General features: G+C 40.3%; 1 protein-coding gene across 2 annotated transcripts; it reads right to left on the bottom strand.

Annotated features, from left to right (window-relative positions):
• Positions 1-998: 998 nt before the first annotated feature.
• On the bottom strand, positions 999-12,183 carry LOC145441149 (uncharacterized). 2 transcript variants are annotated; one of them, XM_080318949.1, is made up of 13 exons: positions 12,039-12,183; positions 11,822-11,974; positions 10,416-10,493; positions 9,884-10,054; positions 9,655-9,819; positions 9,405-9,591; positions 7,662-7,801; positions 7,283-7,426; positions 7,019-7,210; positions 6,792-6,951; positions 2,111-2,332; positions 1,932-2,057; positions 999-1,188 (listed from the first exon to the last, which is right to left on the bottom strand). In XM_080318949.1, exons 1-13 carry the CDS (start codon positions 12,057-12,059, stop codon positions 1,013-1,015), a joined length of 1,935 nt encoding a protein of 644 aa, XP_080175075.1. In that variant the 5' UTR covers positions 12,060-12,183; the 3' UTR covers positions 999-1,012. The 2 variants fall into 2 exon arrangements, with proteins under 2 accessions (XP_080175075.1, XP_080175074.1); XM_080318948.1 differs by having other exon boundaries at positions 1,932-2,060; positions 12,039-12,181.
• Between the last annotated feature and the right edge of the window lie 4,625 nt (positions 12,184-16,808).

Raw genomic sequence — 16,808 nt, 5'->3', positions numbered from 1 at the left:
TTCACTCGGCCCGCCAACGTATTTTTTACTTCTCATTTGGCCCGCGGAGGAAAATAATTGCCCACCCCTGTTGTAGAAGGTACTTATACATGGTACGCGGGCACCAAACGTCTCTCCGGTCGGACCAAGCATACTCTGACGGGATTTTGCGCTGCCCGCGCCCACATTTCGATCGTAGGGACATATTCTACATGATCACATATGTCCTTTGAAGTAGTATATTCAATAAACCAGTGTGTCTTATACTCTGGTTGGTGACTCTAACTCTAACGGTATGGCACCTCCAAATTTCGGCTTCATGAAGATATTGGTCACGACTGGAATTTTGACACATTCAACGGATATGACGATAATTGACAATGGCCGAAACAAGAAATGGGAGAATTTTTCATTGCTTCGTCAATCGGAACATTACCAACAATACATTCAACATGTAAAATCCAAAAACCATCATATAACCCACAATAATTAAGTTATAAGTGTATGTTAGTACGTATACATAAGTATAGGCTATGCAGCTATCTGTGTAAGTGTACGATTGCATGGGGCGATATGATCCTGAAGATCTTCATGTCAAGCCGGAACCCAAGCATAGAAATGCAAGCTCTGGTAAGTTGCGTTCAGTAACGATGTACTTTTTCGGACTATACTCAAGTGGTTATGATTTTAGTTGACATCTACTCAACGGTTATCACAGTTTTAAAGCAAAACTAGACCAAGAATAAGTAGGCCAACCTAACCTACTTATACTTACTTTTCCTTTATCTGGAAATCGCTACTTACTTATACTGGAGTAGTAATTTACTTCGACTTCTTTTATGAGTATCAACGATGATTATACTACTTTGGGTATCCCTAAAGCGCTTAAAAGCGGAAATTGCGTGGAATGGACCCTACTAAAACGCAGACACAGCGGCAACGGCGGAAGGGGAAAATGCCAGATCCTAAAAACGGCTGCAAAAATCGAAACTTTCGGTCACCGGTCCGCGGACCACAGGTTGCTGGAAACGGATTATTTGATCGTCTTGAGTATTAATAATTCAATTGCCCTGGTAAATATCAAGGTTTCTTCGATGTGGAACTTGAATTCACATTCCAGAGTCTTGTAGAAACTATCGGGACTTCGCAAAAGCATTTTGGAGAGCTGTTCCAACGAATGGCCATCGAATTTCGGAAACTTGTGCTCTCCTGAAACAACAGATATTTAGAGTTGGTTGGGAATTTAGCAACTTCATACAGTTAATAGCACATAACCAGTGAGCAGACGGTGTCTGAGCCCCTGCGAAAATTAAATTTCGGACATTGCCACGTCATTCTTTTTAGCTATGTTGCAATGAATCATATGCTATAGTTAAATATTTCGCTACACCAAGAGGACATTTTCCAAGGCGCCTCCCAACGTTTCATTCAAGATACGCCTATGACTTAACCTGCAGCTTATATGGGTATCAAACTAGATAATATGTTTGCCTAGTGGTCGAGATCTTATAATATCTTATAAAATATCTTGCGTGGTGCGTATTTTTCTGTCAGGGTCACCCGTGATCAACTGCCCCCCCCCCCCCCATCCCCCCACACCCTACCAGTGCCATACATGTCGTTCTACAGGTATGCGGATACGGATGAATACGCATAATTTACCGATCTAGTTTAAATTGTAAAGAAAGATTGGATACCTATTTGCACATTGATAGCGCCCTTAATTGGGATGCTTAGCCTTAAATTTCCTTAGCATACTCTGTTTAAAGACACCGTGCATGCATCAGGGATAGATGGTTAAGAACCAATGGTGTAAATAAATCATGGAGGGACCTACAATAGACAGTATCTCCGCGAAAGTGTTTAATTTCACGAAAATGCCGAAATATAACAGTAGGCCAACCAAAGGAAAAGGTAGGGATGCAACTGTACCGTGATATATTTTCACTTACTTTTGAAATCCAATGCACTAAACCACTTTTTCACTTCCGCCTCGCTCCACTCAGTGCAAAGAAGAGAAGTTGTAATTATTGATATTGCATCATGTGTAGTCTTTGTTGAGTTAATCGACGGGTCTGCTACTATGAAAATATCACGAGAATGGGACAGTCCCTATTATAGTTATGATTACTTTTTCCTGGACGTATCCCATCACCATCGCTCTCTTGGACCGAGGAAATGATTGTCTTTACTTTGCGTTCGATTTCAGGAAATTTCTTCTCGTATTCTGGATGAGACAGGTCCACGTACAGCTTCATTCCTACCATCGCTCCGAGCCACCCATCAGGTACGTAGTCTGATTCCATCAATAGGGGTAGCACTGGTACCACCCTCTTATATGCATATTCTGCTTCTGTAGTGCAAGGTGTATGTATAATGTATATATAGTTTGATATGTTATATCTTGCTATTTATCCGGAGTTGATCAGTAACGAAGCGACATTTGTCAATTTCTACTACAAATATATCCTATTACTTGCACTTCTAAATCAACAGTATTCGAATCCAAACGACATACTCGTTACTTCTTAGACCTTGTCAACTATGCAATAGTACATAGACAGGGTTTACATCCCTTTCATCAGTGAAATTATCGTGCAAACTGAGCGATACAGACCCCTAAAGATGATGAAGCTGGTAACAATCGTTTCAAAAATCACCCTATATTTGCCGCAAAATTGTAATGAAGTGTTCGCGTCATTCTTTTCGGGGATTTATCCTAATTTCTCAAGAAATTGAAAATGTCCTACGATGGTGCCCAGATGCCCTCCTTTTTGGCAAGCCGTCCTCCTTTATAGCTCTGACAGGCAGGTGATTGCACAGCAGGCACAAGTAAAATACGTCATGAAAGGCGCGAAAACCGGATCTCGACGGAAGCAACGATAAGGATGATAAGAAACTGACGTTAGGGCGGGTCTACCGGAAGTCGATTATGAAAATTGACTTTTTATATTGTAATTAAATAGTATATTCATATTGAAATGAACCCGAATATTTTCGGCTGACACTCGTCAGGGGTAATCGTCAGCAACTAGTAGAGAATTGGAAAGAACATTGTATATCAACAATCGTATCACAAAATATGACGTCACCAGCATGAAATTTCGAATGAGAGAGCGTTCAATGTACTATTTTTAGGTGATACACGAACTCCTTTTGTTGACAGAGTTTTGGTTGGTGTAGGCAATTAATTCTGCCATCGGCAAACATCTGTTTGATAATCCGATTTGTGCGAATAATTATCGAGACGACCGATTTCGAATCGTAGGTCGAGGCCGTTCACAATTCCATTTGTGTGCCTTGGAATCAACTTTTATCAAAATACACCAACCAAAACTCTGTCAACAAAAGGAGTTCGTGTATCACCTAAAAATAGTACATTGAACGCTCTCTCATTCGAAATTTCATGCTGGTGACGTCATATTTTGTGATACGATTGTTGATATACAATGTTCTTTCCAATTCTCTACTAGTTGCTGACGATTACCCCTGACGAGTGTCAGCCGAAAATATTCGGGTTCATTTCAATATGAATATACTATTTAATTGTATATTGAAGTTCTGTACCTCCAAGAAGCTCTTTTTATATTGTAGTCAACACAACAGTATTTCCGTTACCTCGTCGGATTTTATGTTTTGTGATTTGTAAAATGTGCCCTCTTTGCCGGATCTCAATATGGCAATTCTATTGGAATGACTATAGTCATGACACGACTAGAGTCGCAATTTTTTTGTAGACTCGATTTGACTCGAGACATTATTTTAATAGAAAATGACTCGACTCGACTCGATGCAATTTGTGTATTCACTTAACTTGTACTCAAGTCATTGCGCATGACTCGACCAAGTCATATGACTCGAGACATTCTCTATGGCCTATAAGCAGGGTTGCCATACCGTCCTTATTTCTAAGATTTGTCCTTATTTTGAAGGGCCACGTCTTAGAAAACTCAACTGTCCTTATTTCTAAGAAATGTCCTTATTTTTGACTTGCGTCCTTATTTTGTCTTATTTTCAACCACTACAGAACTTCGACCGTTTTCCTCTGGTATCTGTGTTGCATAATATTCATAAATTATGCTTTTGCGTCGAGATTTGATGACATCATAAAGGAAAGGAACTCTCGTGACGTACACACCACAAGATTTGACTTCTTAGTGGTGATAGCTCGGGCCGTGAGTGATTTCGTCTGTACCAAGCTACCACGGCGGACGTCATTTTATCAGTAAACAGCAGTATCAGGTTCCTGCTGTTTGGTCTACAGCAGAATAAGCTCAAGCTGTGGGGAAGGCAGCATTTATTGCGTAGTGAAAAAAGGCGCAGTGCAGTCGACACAGTGGTTAAAAAGTAATAAAGCTATTAGTCATTGATAAATTGTTCTAAATTACATTGCACTTGCGCACGTAGCGTTAGCTACTAATAAGGCTAAATCTCATTAGTTAAAATGAGCAGGCGTAAAAACGTTTTTTGTGACGATTATGAGAGATCATTCAAAGGCATCTAACGAAGTTTTAGAGGCGAGTGTTTCGCACATTGCAATATCTGCAATTGTGACATTAACCTGGAGGCCATAGGAAAGACCGCCATTTAAACTCATATTGATACCCCAAACACAAGAAGTGTGTCACAATGATTAATTAGAGCCAGTCGATGAATAATTTTTCTACAAGTCAATGAGCAGTGAGCACCAACGACCACAGACGACAAGGCTGCTGCTGCAGACGGTACCTGCGGGCATTCCATGCTGTCAAACGCCAGCAATCATTCCCCACCAACGATTGCACATCGCAATTGTTCATAGCAATATTCCCCGATTTCAACATCACAAATAAGTTTTATTCGGCCAGGACCAAGACTACAAGCATTGTTACTGGAATTCATGCTCCATACGCTCAAAAATGATTTTGTCTAAACATGGTGTACGGTCTTTTTCCATCTTGGTTGACGCCTCTAATCGCAACGACGTGAAGACGTTTGGTTTATCACCCTATGGGGGGGGGGGGCAAGTCCAACGTTTATTTTTTGGGTGGAGGGCTGACGAAGTGCTGTTTCGGCCCTGAGTAAAGGTAAACCTAGACCTGAGCTGTCGTGAGCACTTTCTAATAACAAGGAGTTGCTGGAGCAGATTGTTTCTGGCGAAAAGTATGGAATGTGATATACCATGGCTCTTATAAATACAAAGTATGTTCCAAAACGCTTTTTCATGCTAATCTAATTTTTCGACTGTCCTTATTTTTGGGTCTATGTCGATGGCAACCCTGCCTATAAGTATTAATGTCTCGTACATCAGGACCGATAATTGAAAAATTGGACCGGAATACTGTCTTATATCTGTTTGAATAAACATGATTTGAGTGACAAAAATGAGTATATTATGAATCCGAGGCCTATTGATATCGCCCATGAGTTTCACAGAAGTGTTCGAACCCGACTTCACACGGATACTGAACAGTGCATAGCCCTGGCTCTCTCTCATATGTCTATGTATATCACGTGATTTATGTCTTTCATCTCGTACCACGTGACTTACCATTTATCATCCCGTGTATTTCAATTATATAAGCCAGACTCATTTGCGATATCCTACTGTATATTCCATGCATATTCGACCAATATATCTATCTGAGGCAATACTGTCGCTGCATTCACGTTGAAGTTGTCAGATCAAGGACTAACGCAAGGAATCTGCGTCTACCACCGCGAGCTACCCAGCCACACATTACGTGGGACTCAGTTTACAAATCTAGCAGGTTATCAGACGACACACGCCTTTATAAAAGTAAACACCAATAAGATTTGAACTCGGACTCAAGTCTTGGTACAATGACTCGGAGTCGACCAGTCGCTCCCTGATTTGGACTCAAACGTGCCTCGGTGTTGAATTGCAAATAATTCGACTCGACTCGAGTTAAAACTTCAAAGGGCGGATATCATAAAGTTAGCTGATCCGGGAGAATGCTAACCGTGTGATTAAAACCAGCTAATCGCGACACATTAAGTTGGAAAAGGCTAGCGCGATGATTGCTCGAGAGGTCCCGAGTTTTCAATCAAGTGGTGTTATATGTTGCATCATAATGCGAAAACACGGTAGGCCTATTGGCTGTCCGTTGTCAATTTGTTGGTAGCCTGCTGATAAAGATGCAGTGTAATAGGTAGAGTTTTCACCGTCGCGAATTGAAAGTCGTGTGTAATCAGTACGGTTCAGTGAAGAAACGGATTATAGAATATTGATATCCCTCTGCAATGGAGGATACATAGTTCGTTGATTGTTAAGTGAGGCCACTACTAAGGAGCAATCGTCACGGCCATTGTCGGAAATATTTGCGCGCATAGGAATTGTACGCAGCGCACCTTTCCTTAATCTTGGGTTGTTAAATCCTGATGAAGGAGATAATCGACTTTATTGATCACTCAATTTATGATCCCCGCCCTCAAAGTCATATTGACTTTGCGGTTACAACCCTGCTTTGCCGCCATTAGTCATATTGCGTTGCATCCTGTAATTTTGAAAGCTGTCACATGTCATTGACAAAGACAAACGTTTTGCAAGTATCGATGCAACTTACTGTTCATACTACTTTCTCGAGTATTTATCATATTGCTCGTCTTTTACTTTACTTCAGCTTGAAGTAGTATTGTGATGCTTTGAAAATCGCTACTTCTACTGGTAATTGAGTGAAGATTTAAATTCGATAGTGGCATAATTCCACTTGTAATCTAGTAGCAGGAACGACTACGTTGACCGCCTCCGACCACATTAAATATTACGGCTGTGTGACTATGTCAGTGACTGGTTTCCTTGGGGGGCCTACCTGTCCGACACGGATTGCTGTTCTTGTACGACTCGGTCATCGCTATGAGAATTATAGCCGAATTTTCCACCGCACGCGCCATGCTTTCCAAAATGGAATCCTGCATTTTATCAACGTCTATCCAGACTTCGCAGCCGATATTCAGGAGGTAGTCCTTCAGCTAAAGAGATAAAGTGGGTAATAATAGAGTCCTTCAATATAAAGTTGATAGAATGCTGATTGTTTACTTTCAACATTGCAGGTTGCACTTCCCAGTTGTAACTGATCATGATATGTCGCCCAACTGCTTTCTCATTCCCTTGGTGCTCTTCGATTCCTATTACAAAAAGGGCGCTCGAGCATGCCTGGTGCATCATTCTATTTCCCGAATCATCGCTATCCTTTTGCATCAATTTTAGGTGATTCACTATATCTTGATTCTGCAAAAGGTACCATTTGACCGTGAAAGTTACAAGAATATGGATTTTATGTTTAGGTTGCTTGAGACTTACGAATACACCTTTCTTTCTATTTTCTGGGTGGAAAGCTAGAGTCCAAATGCAATTTACGACTTGAAATCTTTCCTCCTCACTAGTGGACGCGCCATTCAACAAGAGAGTAAAATATGTAATCACATCAGCTTCCACAAAATTTACCTACAGAAACCATAATTAATCACATAAATAAATTTAATTTTGATAATTATCAATCAATAAGGTAACTTAATCGTATATTCATGTGTAGGCCTACTTCTCGAGGCCGTCAAGATCTTTATCAACTCAATTATTATTTACTCACTTTGATTTAGTGAGTTATTCTCATCCGATCCGCTACTTGAGAAAGTGGAAATGCATATGCAAAGCGCATCCGAAGTTGGCTTGTACACATTACCTTGTTCTTGTCACTGCTGGCTAGTTTGTTTATCGCCATCAGAGTCTCTTCAACTGAGAATCCATACCGCTTGGATGTGTGATTTGGCGATGAAATAGAAGATGCTAAAATCTTGACCAGGAACCTCACGACCCCAACACCTGTTGAAAGATACAAAGACAGGATATATATAGAGGTATAGGCGAACGTGCTTCAGTACAATATGGGCTATAATAGCATACCGGTGCCATTGAATCTGTGATGTCACAATGAATCCATGCATTACGTTTCAAGATGTTTTATCGGGAAGGAAAAGAGGAAATCATATATTATTGGGGTATATTCCGCGTTTGCCGCCGGAAGCAAATTCTGAAAATTCATGCCTGCAGTCTGTTGGTTCTTTCAGTAGCAAGAGCATGCCGGGTTACGCACAGCATAGAGATAGAGAGAGAGAGACCTTATTTTCATCCAACCAAAAAACAGACGGCAATGATGGTGGTACAGATTCGGTATCAGATAGGAATGATCCACACGACCGTGAAGGTCAACTATAGTCTGATAACACCCGCATCAAACAGGTACACTTGACCCTATACCAGTGATTCCCAACCGCGGCTCCGAACTAGCCTTCTTGCGGCTCCCATTGACGTTTGAAAATCCCACAAAACATTTAAACAATCAACTTATAACAAAAAAATGATATTGAAAAATTACCCTTACTTGGCTCGGAGTTTGGAGTTTATAATTGAGGGTGGGGACCAATTCCGCTGCTGCCGAGCAGCGATTCTCTACTCAGCAACGATTTCGTTACTCAACTATCGCTCCAAAAGTATACTCCCACTCAAATGCGTTCGGATTGGCACTTGAATTCAAGTCAGCTCACCATCATACTTAAGTGCAGGTGATTTTACAACACATTTTCTAACGGTATCTGACCATATGGATCAGTTGATGCATTCAACAAGCTTATAAGCAACATAATTGATTAGTTCAGCCGCCGTATTGACGGAATGAATGCTGTTTGCCCATGATGAAAATGTTTTTAAATCCTATTGCCGTTACTATATGGCCACTGCTAGCAGTAATCTAATAAACAACTCTAGTTGCTAGACATGCAGTCAGATATCGAGCTCAAGCAATTATATAAAAGGGAAGACTTACTTGAATTTTGGAGTCAAGTTCCAGAGGGAAAGTATCCTACCTTGATAATCAAGGCGCAGAAATACGATTCTATATTGTGATTAACTTATGCATGTGAAGCAATCAATATCACAGTCGATTGGGCGATGGCCACCTCAAGCAGCTACTACGTACTGCATATTCTCTGCAATTAAGCCTCGCTTTTACACACTTCTTGAAGCTCAAAGCCAATGCCAAGTTTGACATTAAACTGATTTTTGTATTTTTTCTTGTTAGTGTTGCTATTCGTTAGTACGTGCTTTCATGCTTTATAATTTTTGCTACCTAATGAGCGTATTCGCGTGGCTCCAGACGTACTCTGAAATTTGGAATGCGGCTCCGACACCAAAAAAGGTTGGGAACCACTGCTCTATATAGTCTGGCTCCAAAAATGTTAGTTAAAAAAGGAAAATAAGAAAGAAAGTAAACGATGGTAGCAAATGATCAATGAAGCAATGTCTTGTCAAGGTAGAACAGCAGCGTTAATGTAACGAACGACAAGAGGTGATTACGTATAGGTCTTTTTTGAATCTGTTATAAGGCAATTCACGGTTACATATTGCAGGCATTCTTTATTACGCTTACTCGTTGAAATTTTGTCGCTTTCCTGTTCATCTACGCAATATGCCAAGATGATATACACTTTGACTTTAATCATGAGGTACGAGGATTCCGAATAGTTCATAATCTTGTCCATTCCACCGTCTTTCCGGATTAGCTCTCTTATTTTATGAAAATGTCGTAATGCGTTGATAATAATTGCGAGATCGTACTAGTAAAGAACAGACACTAAAAGAAAAAGAAGACATTTTCGAAATTACGCATATCTATATACCTGTACCATTTGTCGTTTCTGCATGCTCTTTTTTAAACTCTCAACGCCGAGTTCTGGTAACGTCAATTCTGTCATTATTCTCTCAATTACAGATGTATGATGGTGATAAATAGAATACGACAAATCCGGGCACTTATCCGAATAATTCATTAAAACTGCTTTCATCTAAAATACGCGCATATAGTTTATTACGTCATACCGGTATTATAGATAATCCGAAACCGCTTACCATTTTAAGTGTCTTGAAGTTGATAGACTTTACATTGGAGTAAAATTGCTCCTTATCTTTGTGAAAATTGTCCCACATTCTCGTAAATATATCTAATACTCCTCTTCTGGTCATTAGTTCGCATACTTTCTTTAAATCGTCTCTCCTAGAAGATTTCAATGCGAAGTAAATCTGTATAAAACACAAACTGAATAACAAACGGTAGCGGAAGACTCATTATATCATTCTAAGTTGGTAAAACACTGCAGCAGTCACGACACCAATGGTTGCTGGTTCGAGTCTCGGCTCTGCCATGTTTCTATGTGTCGGAGGTTTATCTGGGCTCCTCATCGCCGATCCCGCTGTAAATACAGCGCCTTCAAAAGCCCAGTTGAAGAGAGAGCCGAACTCATGAAAGATGGCAGCTACAGATCACGATGAAGGAACAAAACGCAAAAAAGACACCTGACGTTAATGAAATTCATGTACTGGGCGCAAATGACTTTAATAGCGATAAGCGCCAATGATGTGTCAATAAAACAAACAAACAAACCTTCTTCAGTGACCGAATTTTTGTTAAAATTCCCTTCTCGTCAAATTCTTCAGATTTTGCCAGCACCTGCATGTCGCTCTGTGCAATATTATAGCAATATAAAATGTGAGAATCTTCATGGGTCTGTGAGCTGCCCTTGTCCTCTAGGCCAAGGGCGAAGCCAAAATATAATAGGGGGGTATGAGTTAGGGAACATCCCCCAGATCCGTCCACCCCTTTATATGAGGAAAATTTCATCACTACCCTTTATACGATTAGACCCGCATACATACACTTTCTGTAGCGAACAAAGTCCGCTATCGATTCACGAGCGAACCAGAATCGCTATAATTGTGATATAATGAAAAATCATTGTGCATTTCGAATCTAAGCGCGCAAAGCGCGAATAATTTTAAAAGTAGATGACTGAATGTGATCAACAATATTAGTACTTGCATATACATGATCAAGTGGTGTCTTCGAAAATTTAGGGCACGAAATTATAAAATTTGAACGATGTACAATTGTACATGCCACGCGTAGAAGACCATTCATGGGGCTCTCGCAGGTTAGCTTCAGACGGGTCAATTGTTATTTATTATACTTTCGTTGAAGCATGTTCTCATTTCTTGACCTCTGGTAAAGATTGTCGCTACTCGAAAGATATTGAAATTGAATTTCGTCGTCTTGGTCCATATGCCCCTCTAGTCTCTACTGATACATTTAATACTTCTACTTGACAAATTGCAGATAGCGAAGAGTAAGTAAGTCACCAAATATGACGAAGTAGAAGAAGCGGAAAATTTGATTTATATGAGTAAGTACAAGTAGATAAAAACTGCCTGAGTACTTCGAAAAAGTGTAAGTAGCCTACTTCGTTACTGACCAATGACTACCCTGCCAATATGCAAATAGACAAACGTCAGATTCTGATACCCAGCTAATCACGATAAGCACAATGCACAAAAATTTGTATTTGATCACCTACCCACATCCCCTCAGCGGACTAACTCGTGAAAATCCACTATCCAGTGTTCATATTGAGGTTGCATTTAAAACAAATGGTTGTTTAAAACACTTTGTTTAAGACAAAAGCCTTTTTAATTTTCTTTTTTTAAGTTGTATAATTATGCCATAATTGTGTGTACACTTTCCAAAAAACCTGTTGTATGGGCCTACGGATGACTACCACCCTATATATCCGACGTATACCAGGGATGGTTGGAACCCTCAAAATAGTTGGTTCAACTGCCATAATATACGTAAATATGTCGTCAAAGGAGCTATATTTACCCTATATTTTCAATTGTCAATGTCTATCCACTATGATGTCACAATTGAATATTCATGACGTCATGGCTTAAAAAAACATGTTTAAATGCAATTACTATTTTCGTCATATTTTGGAATAGTGCAGTCGCACTCACATCAACTCGACTCAAAATATCCGTGAGGGATGTCGATCTTGTCAATTTTTCTTGCGCGTTGGGCATCGTTTCCTTATCGGTGTCGTCGTCAGAATACTCAGTCCCATCACTGCAATCGTCACTACTTGGCTGTCTCGAATATGTCGGTAGGCTCTATGAAATGAAATGCACCCATGCACAGACTTCCATATACTATGGTAATTATCATTACACTCACCTTAGACGGTTTTGAACCCATATTATAGCAAAGTTCCACAGTTAACCCAATTCAGACTAAAGGCGTGTAGCACAATGAAACGCCAATGTACAGCAGTACGGTGACGTGAATGGAATTACGTTACGATCCGAGTTTATTTAACACAATGATTGATTGTCAGAACATTTTACCATATACTGCCGATACCGATCCGGTCGGGAGATTGCAGACAATGAGATAGCGTATAGTAGGATGGCGACATAAAAGCGGCTCTCGTAAACAGGCAGGGATTCATACGTGTTATTCTGATTATCAAGTGTATGTACTGGGTTCCTGGTATTTTTTCTTCTTCTAGAAAACATAATTCCTATAGTTATTCATAAACTTATGGCAATTCCATATCTGTTTAAAATATATTTAGAATGTTTACAAATAGGCCTACAGACGCTGCCCGATCAGTCAAACCAACGCGGGTACAGCAGAGCCGAAACCTAAACACAACCCTTTCGGGTATATAGCATGTTCTAGTAGCTAGCATGTAGCTCAAACAATTTCGTCCCATAGGGTGACAGCATATTGTCCTTATTATAATTCTGTGCTCGATTTCATGTCGCAGCGTTTCTTGATTTACTATGGGTACACCTAGGGTTACCATACGTCCTCTTTTAAGAGGATTTGTCCTCTTTTATGACTTTTTTGAAAGTGTCCTCGGAGGATGCCCAAATGTCCCCTTTTTAAAAATTTTGTCCTCTTTTCTGAGAATTTTGGTCAAATTTACGGCGCAATTCGACTGAAATACCGTAGATGAACACCGAAGTAACGCTCTGGCTGGTATTTAGGGAGCTGATCCGGAAAGTTGACTTTTTTTAGTCAACCACCTGATCACCGCTGACGATTAGAAAGAAAAAAGTGTATTTTTCGGGAGATGAGCGAGAAAGTTGACCTTTTTTTAGTCAACCATGCACCTGATGATGTGAAAGAAAAATGTGAGCCAGAAAGTTGACCATTTTTCAGGATTTTCCTCCGGTTTTGCAAGTTTGAAAATGTGTCCTCTTTTCAGGGTGTCAAACTCGACTTGCGTCGCGGGCCGGATTCAAACCTTCAGCTGGCTCGCGGGCCGCACCAGTAAAATGAATCCATAATGTTGCCTCGGAATCCGTGGCCTTGTTTTTTCCTTGATATCATCCTATTTCTATTACGAACCATGGGGGTTATCTTCTAGCAACACCGTTATTCGCAAAGAACGAAATTGGAAAAATAAGATGATAAACGCAGAACGCAGTTGAATCATAGTGTCCTATCATCATCATCATTGGTTTATTATAGCAACTTTTATCAGCTCAATACACCACAAAAATGCGATACAATGAAAAGATAGGAAGGCGTGTCGAAGCGACTTGGAGTAGTATGAATCAGACACCCACCTTGGCCTGGCGATGAAGACATGCCAACTGAATTAAAAGTAAAAAAAGATAGTATAGAAAAAAGCAAGCGACAAAAAATGAGGTGACATGTCATGGAAGGCGAGATCGACAGGTCAGGTCGTGGTCCGGTAATCTTGAGGATGGACTAGTATATATTTATTAGTATGCTTGTATTTCGACTTGAATGTGGACATGGATACATGCTCGTCGACTGTCGGATGGCCGGTGGAATACTGTTCCACACGTTAGGTCCGGTATATTTGATAGAGCGATGATCTTTTCGGTCGATCATATAATATTTGGACGACGTGGACGTGCGTGTGTTGTAGGCCTACTTGTGCGCTTTTGATTCCGGGGTGGACACAAGCAAATTTAACGGCTTGATGAAATTAGTCTACGTCGCCCTTTCCATTTGGCTAAAGGTAATTTGACGGTGATTTTTGACCGTCTTGCCAAGCAATAAATTTGATAAAACTTGTAGCAATCGAAAGCTGCCGCAGTACTGATTACGAAAATATAAATTTTATTCCGCTCAGGGCCCTGGGAACCCCCACAATCAGCCTCGAAATTTTCATTGTTATGGAGATATGCATTGTGACGCAGTAATGCTGTCTGGCTAAACGAGAGCGTATAGCTCAAGAGCAAAGGACCGGCACTGACTGCATGTCGGGCGTAGAGAATCTTAGTAAAAACTGCACGTGCACGTGTTGCTGTTTGTCGACTACAATGGTCATTTTCACCAGGCTGACATTCGTTAGTTTTGATTCCGTAACTGCCGACTTGTCTTGTTTATGATAATGGTCGAAAATGTTTGCTCGCAAATGTACGTAGACCCGATCAGAACAAGTAGTTTATTCATGATCATCTTTATCAGATTGGCAAACTTGGATACATTCTGTGACGCATAATAATTTTCAATACTTTTCGATTAGAATTTCAGGCTAGCACTCTTTGCAGGCCATTGAAAACCCCGTCGCGGGCCGTGTGTTGCCCGCCCCTGATAGACAGATATCGCAAGCTAAACAGGCACAGTGGCACACGTTAACTCCACCCTGTGGCCTGTTCTACTCCGAAAAGAACCAAAGTCCATTACCAACGGTTAAATGACGGGAACCATTTTCTGATTAGCCTACATCACAAAAGGAATGCCGTCTGCAAGCTGCATAAAGTTGACATGAACATTATACGATATTGCACATCCGACTAACCTGTTCTGAGGCATGAACTTGCTAATTTTATGGTGATAGTTATTTATAGCCTGTCCATCGTAATGCTAATCTGATACACCTCAGCATACCCCATCCGAGTGGTACACCCTTCAAACATTCTAGTACACCCTGGGCCAATATCGTGATACCGGTTTCTCTGGAGGTCGGAAACTATCGAGTCAGATTTGAAACAGCACCGCGATCACGTACAAATGAATTATATTTCAGTGAAACTATGATATGCTTATGTAACCAGAATATAACAGTTCTCCATTGGCGTTTTCGCTTTTGTAAATAATCATCTTTCTTTTTGGCATAAAACTCGAAATCCAATGTATTTTTTCTTTTGTCGGAATTTGGTGTTAATGACGCCGACTTTGCTCCTAAAGGTGAGCGAGTTGAACTACAATACCACCGTGGATGGTTAAAATGTGACCTAACCATGCTCGACATTTGCTGTCTTGAAGAATTGTTTGATGGAAGTAATCCCTACTAAATATTTCGACACTTGTTACACATGTGCTGGATAATGTAACCATTTTTCAATCTACTCAGAATGGCTTCGTGGGCTGGTTGCAGCCCGAATGTTTGACACTCCTGGGCTAGGCTATAAAAAAACAGCAAAATTGCATTTCTTTGAAGCGATACCGAATAACCACAATCCAGTTAGTGGTATTCAACAGAACTTCAACTTACAGAAGCTTCAATAGAACCACATACAAACATCTTATACCAAGACAGCATTGAATAAGTTTCCATTAATACGTTGTAATTAAATTTAGGGTTGATTTTTCAAGGTTCACAGATGACATTTGTTCTCAAGTTCAACAGGTCTACCAGGTCAAAACCACTGGCCTATAAAATCAACAGAAATAAACATACAAAGCTGCGGCATTAGTTCGAGTAAATACTTCTGCTCCGTCCAGAGAAGTATTAGTAAGGACAAGGTTGTGCTGAGCAACGAAAATCAATATATTTGCAAGACACATGGAGTTTGAAGGTAAGGCATCAGAAGAAGCGAGCAGACCAACGGCACACAATATCGCAAGGAACACCAATACGCGAATAATGAGTTACCCCTAAAATTCGGCTTTTCAACATAAGTGTACAATGACTACATGGCAAATCTATATTGGATATTAACTTGAATCCCTTTGTACCAGCACTGCAGCACATATCAATCTATTGGCCAAATTATATAGTGAATTGATAAGCATCGGCATGTTCTATTACAGGCCAATGCTGGGTGACTCGTGCAAAGTCGTCGTGTTCTATTCTCAATAACAAATCAGCCAACTGAGCCAAGCACTACGGTACTCAAAAGATATTTTCAGCATCTACATTCCTATTATGGAAGTATCACATATCACAAAGCGTCATAATGCTTCTCGTCAAAATGACTGAATTCAGTTTGCTTATTTACTGGCAAAAAGACATGAGTGAATTGCTAAGCATCAACAACACGGTCCGTTACTCGGTGACTCCGTATGCAAGTGCACCAGTTCAGATCATCCATCACATTATCCATTTTGTTGCCGCTTGACTCTGAAAATAGAGACTTGACATTATATGGAACAGCCAACAATCCAATAAATATTCAAATCGATTTAACGCTAGCATGTTATAACCAAACTTCGACCGGTTGATCATTACGTACATCACCAACCAGAAGCTGATTTCGGTCAGTGTTAATGTCGTCCACCAGCAAAACTCGAATGTTACGCTTATTGCAAACAATCAAGCATTAGAAGTGGACACCACGTTAATCCTAGATAGGCAAACGCACTTCATCTCGACGTCATAAAAGACTACACCTAGCTTCAGGTATATGCAAAAACCAAAATCAACTCACCGTTCAGGCTATTTCGCAGGAGCAGTAAGCAGCAACAAACGAAGATGGCTTGCGATATTCATTCTTGGTTATCAAATCATTTTTTCACGCCATTGTTATCAGCATATGTACTTCACATGTAACATACGGAATAACGAATGGATGTCAGAGCGCCAGACAACCTCATCCCTTCCTGACTTCAATGAAATGGAATGAACACGTGAATATTGATGAAAGAGAAATCTACATCACGTGATTATCATGGTGAGAGAGAGAGAGTCAGAGAGAGTAGAGAGAAAGAAAACCGGAGCCTGGCATCATAGAATGA

The sequence above is a fragment of the Botryllus schlosseri genome, chromosome 6 (genome assembly GCF_051294905.1).
Source record: "Botryllus schlosseri isolate E-star chromosome 6, Bs_hap1, whole genome shotgun sequence".
Classification (NCBI taxonomy): Eukaryota; Metazoa; Chordata; class Ascidiacea; order Stolidobranchia; family Styelidae; genus Botryllus; species Botryllus schlosseri.
This window is presented reverse-complemented; position numbering and strand designations above follow the sequence as displayed.

Bases quoted from the DNA above. Each gene is read 5' to 3' on its own strand.
- LOC145441149 (XM_080318948.1), bottom strand. From the start codon at position 12,059: ATGGGTTCAAAACCGTCTAAG. The intron at 7,211-7,282 runs GTAAGTCTCAAG...TACCTTTTGCAG, and splicing joins ATAGAAAGAAAGGTGTATTC to AATCAAGATATAGTGAATCA. The intron at 2,061-2,110 runs GTAATCATAACT...ATATTTTCATAG, and splicing joins TGGGATACGTCCAGGAAAAA to TAGCAGACCCGTCGATTAAC.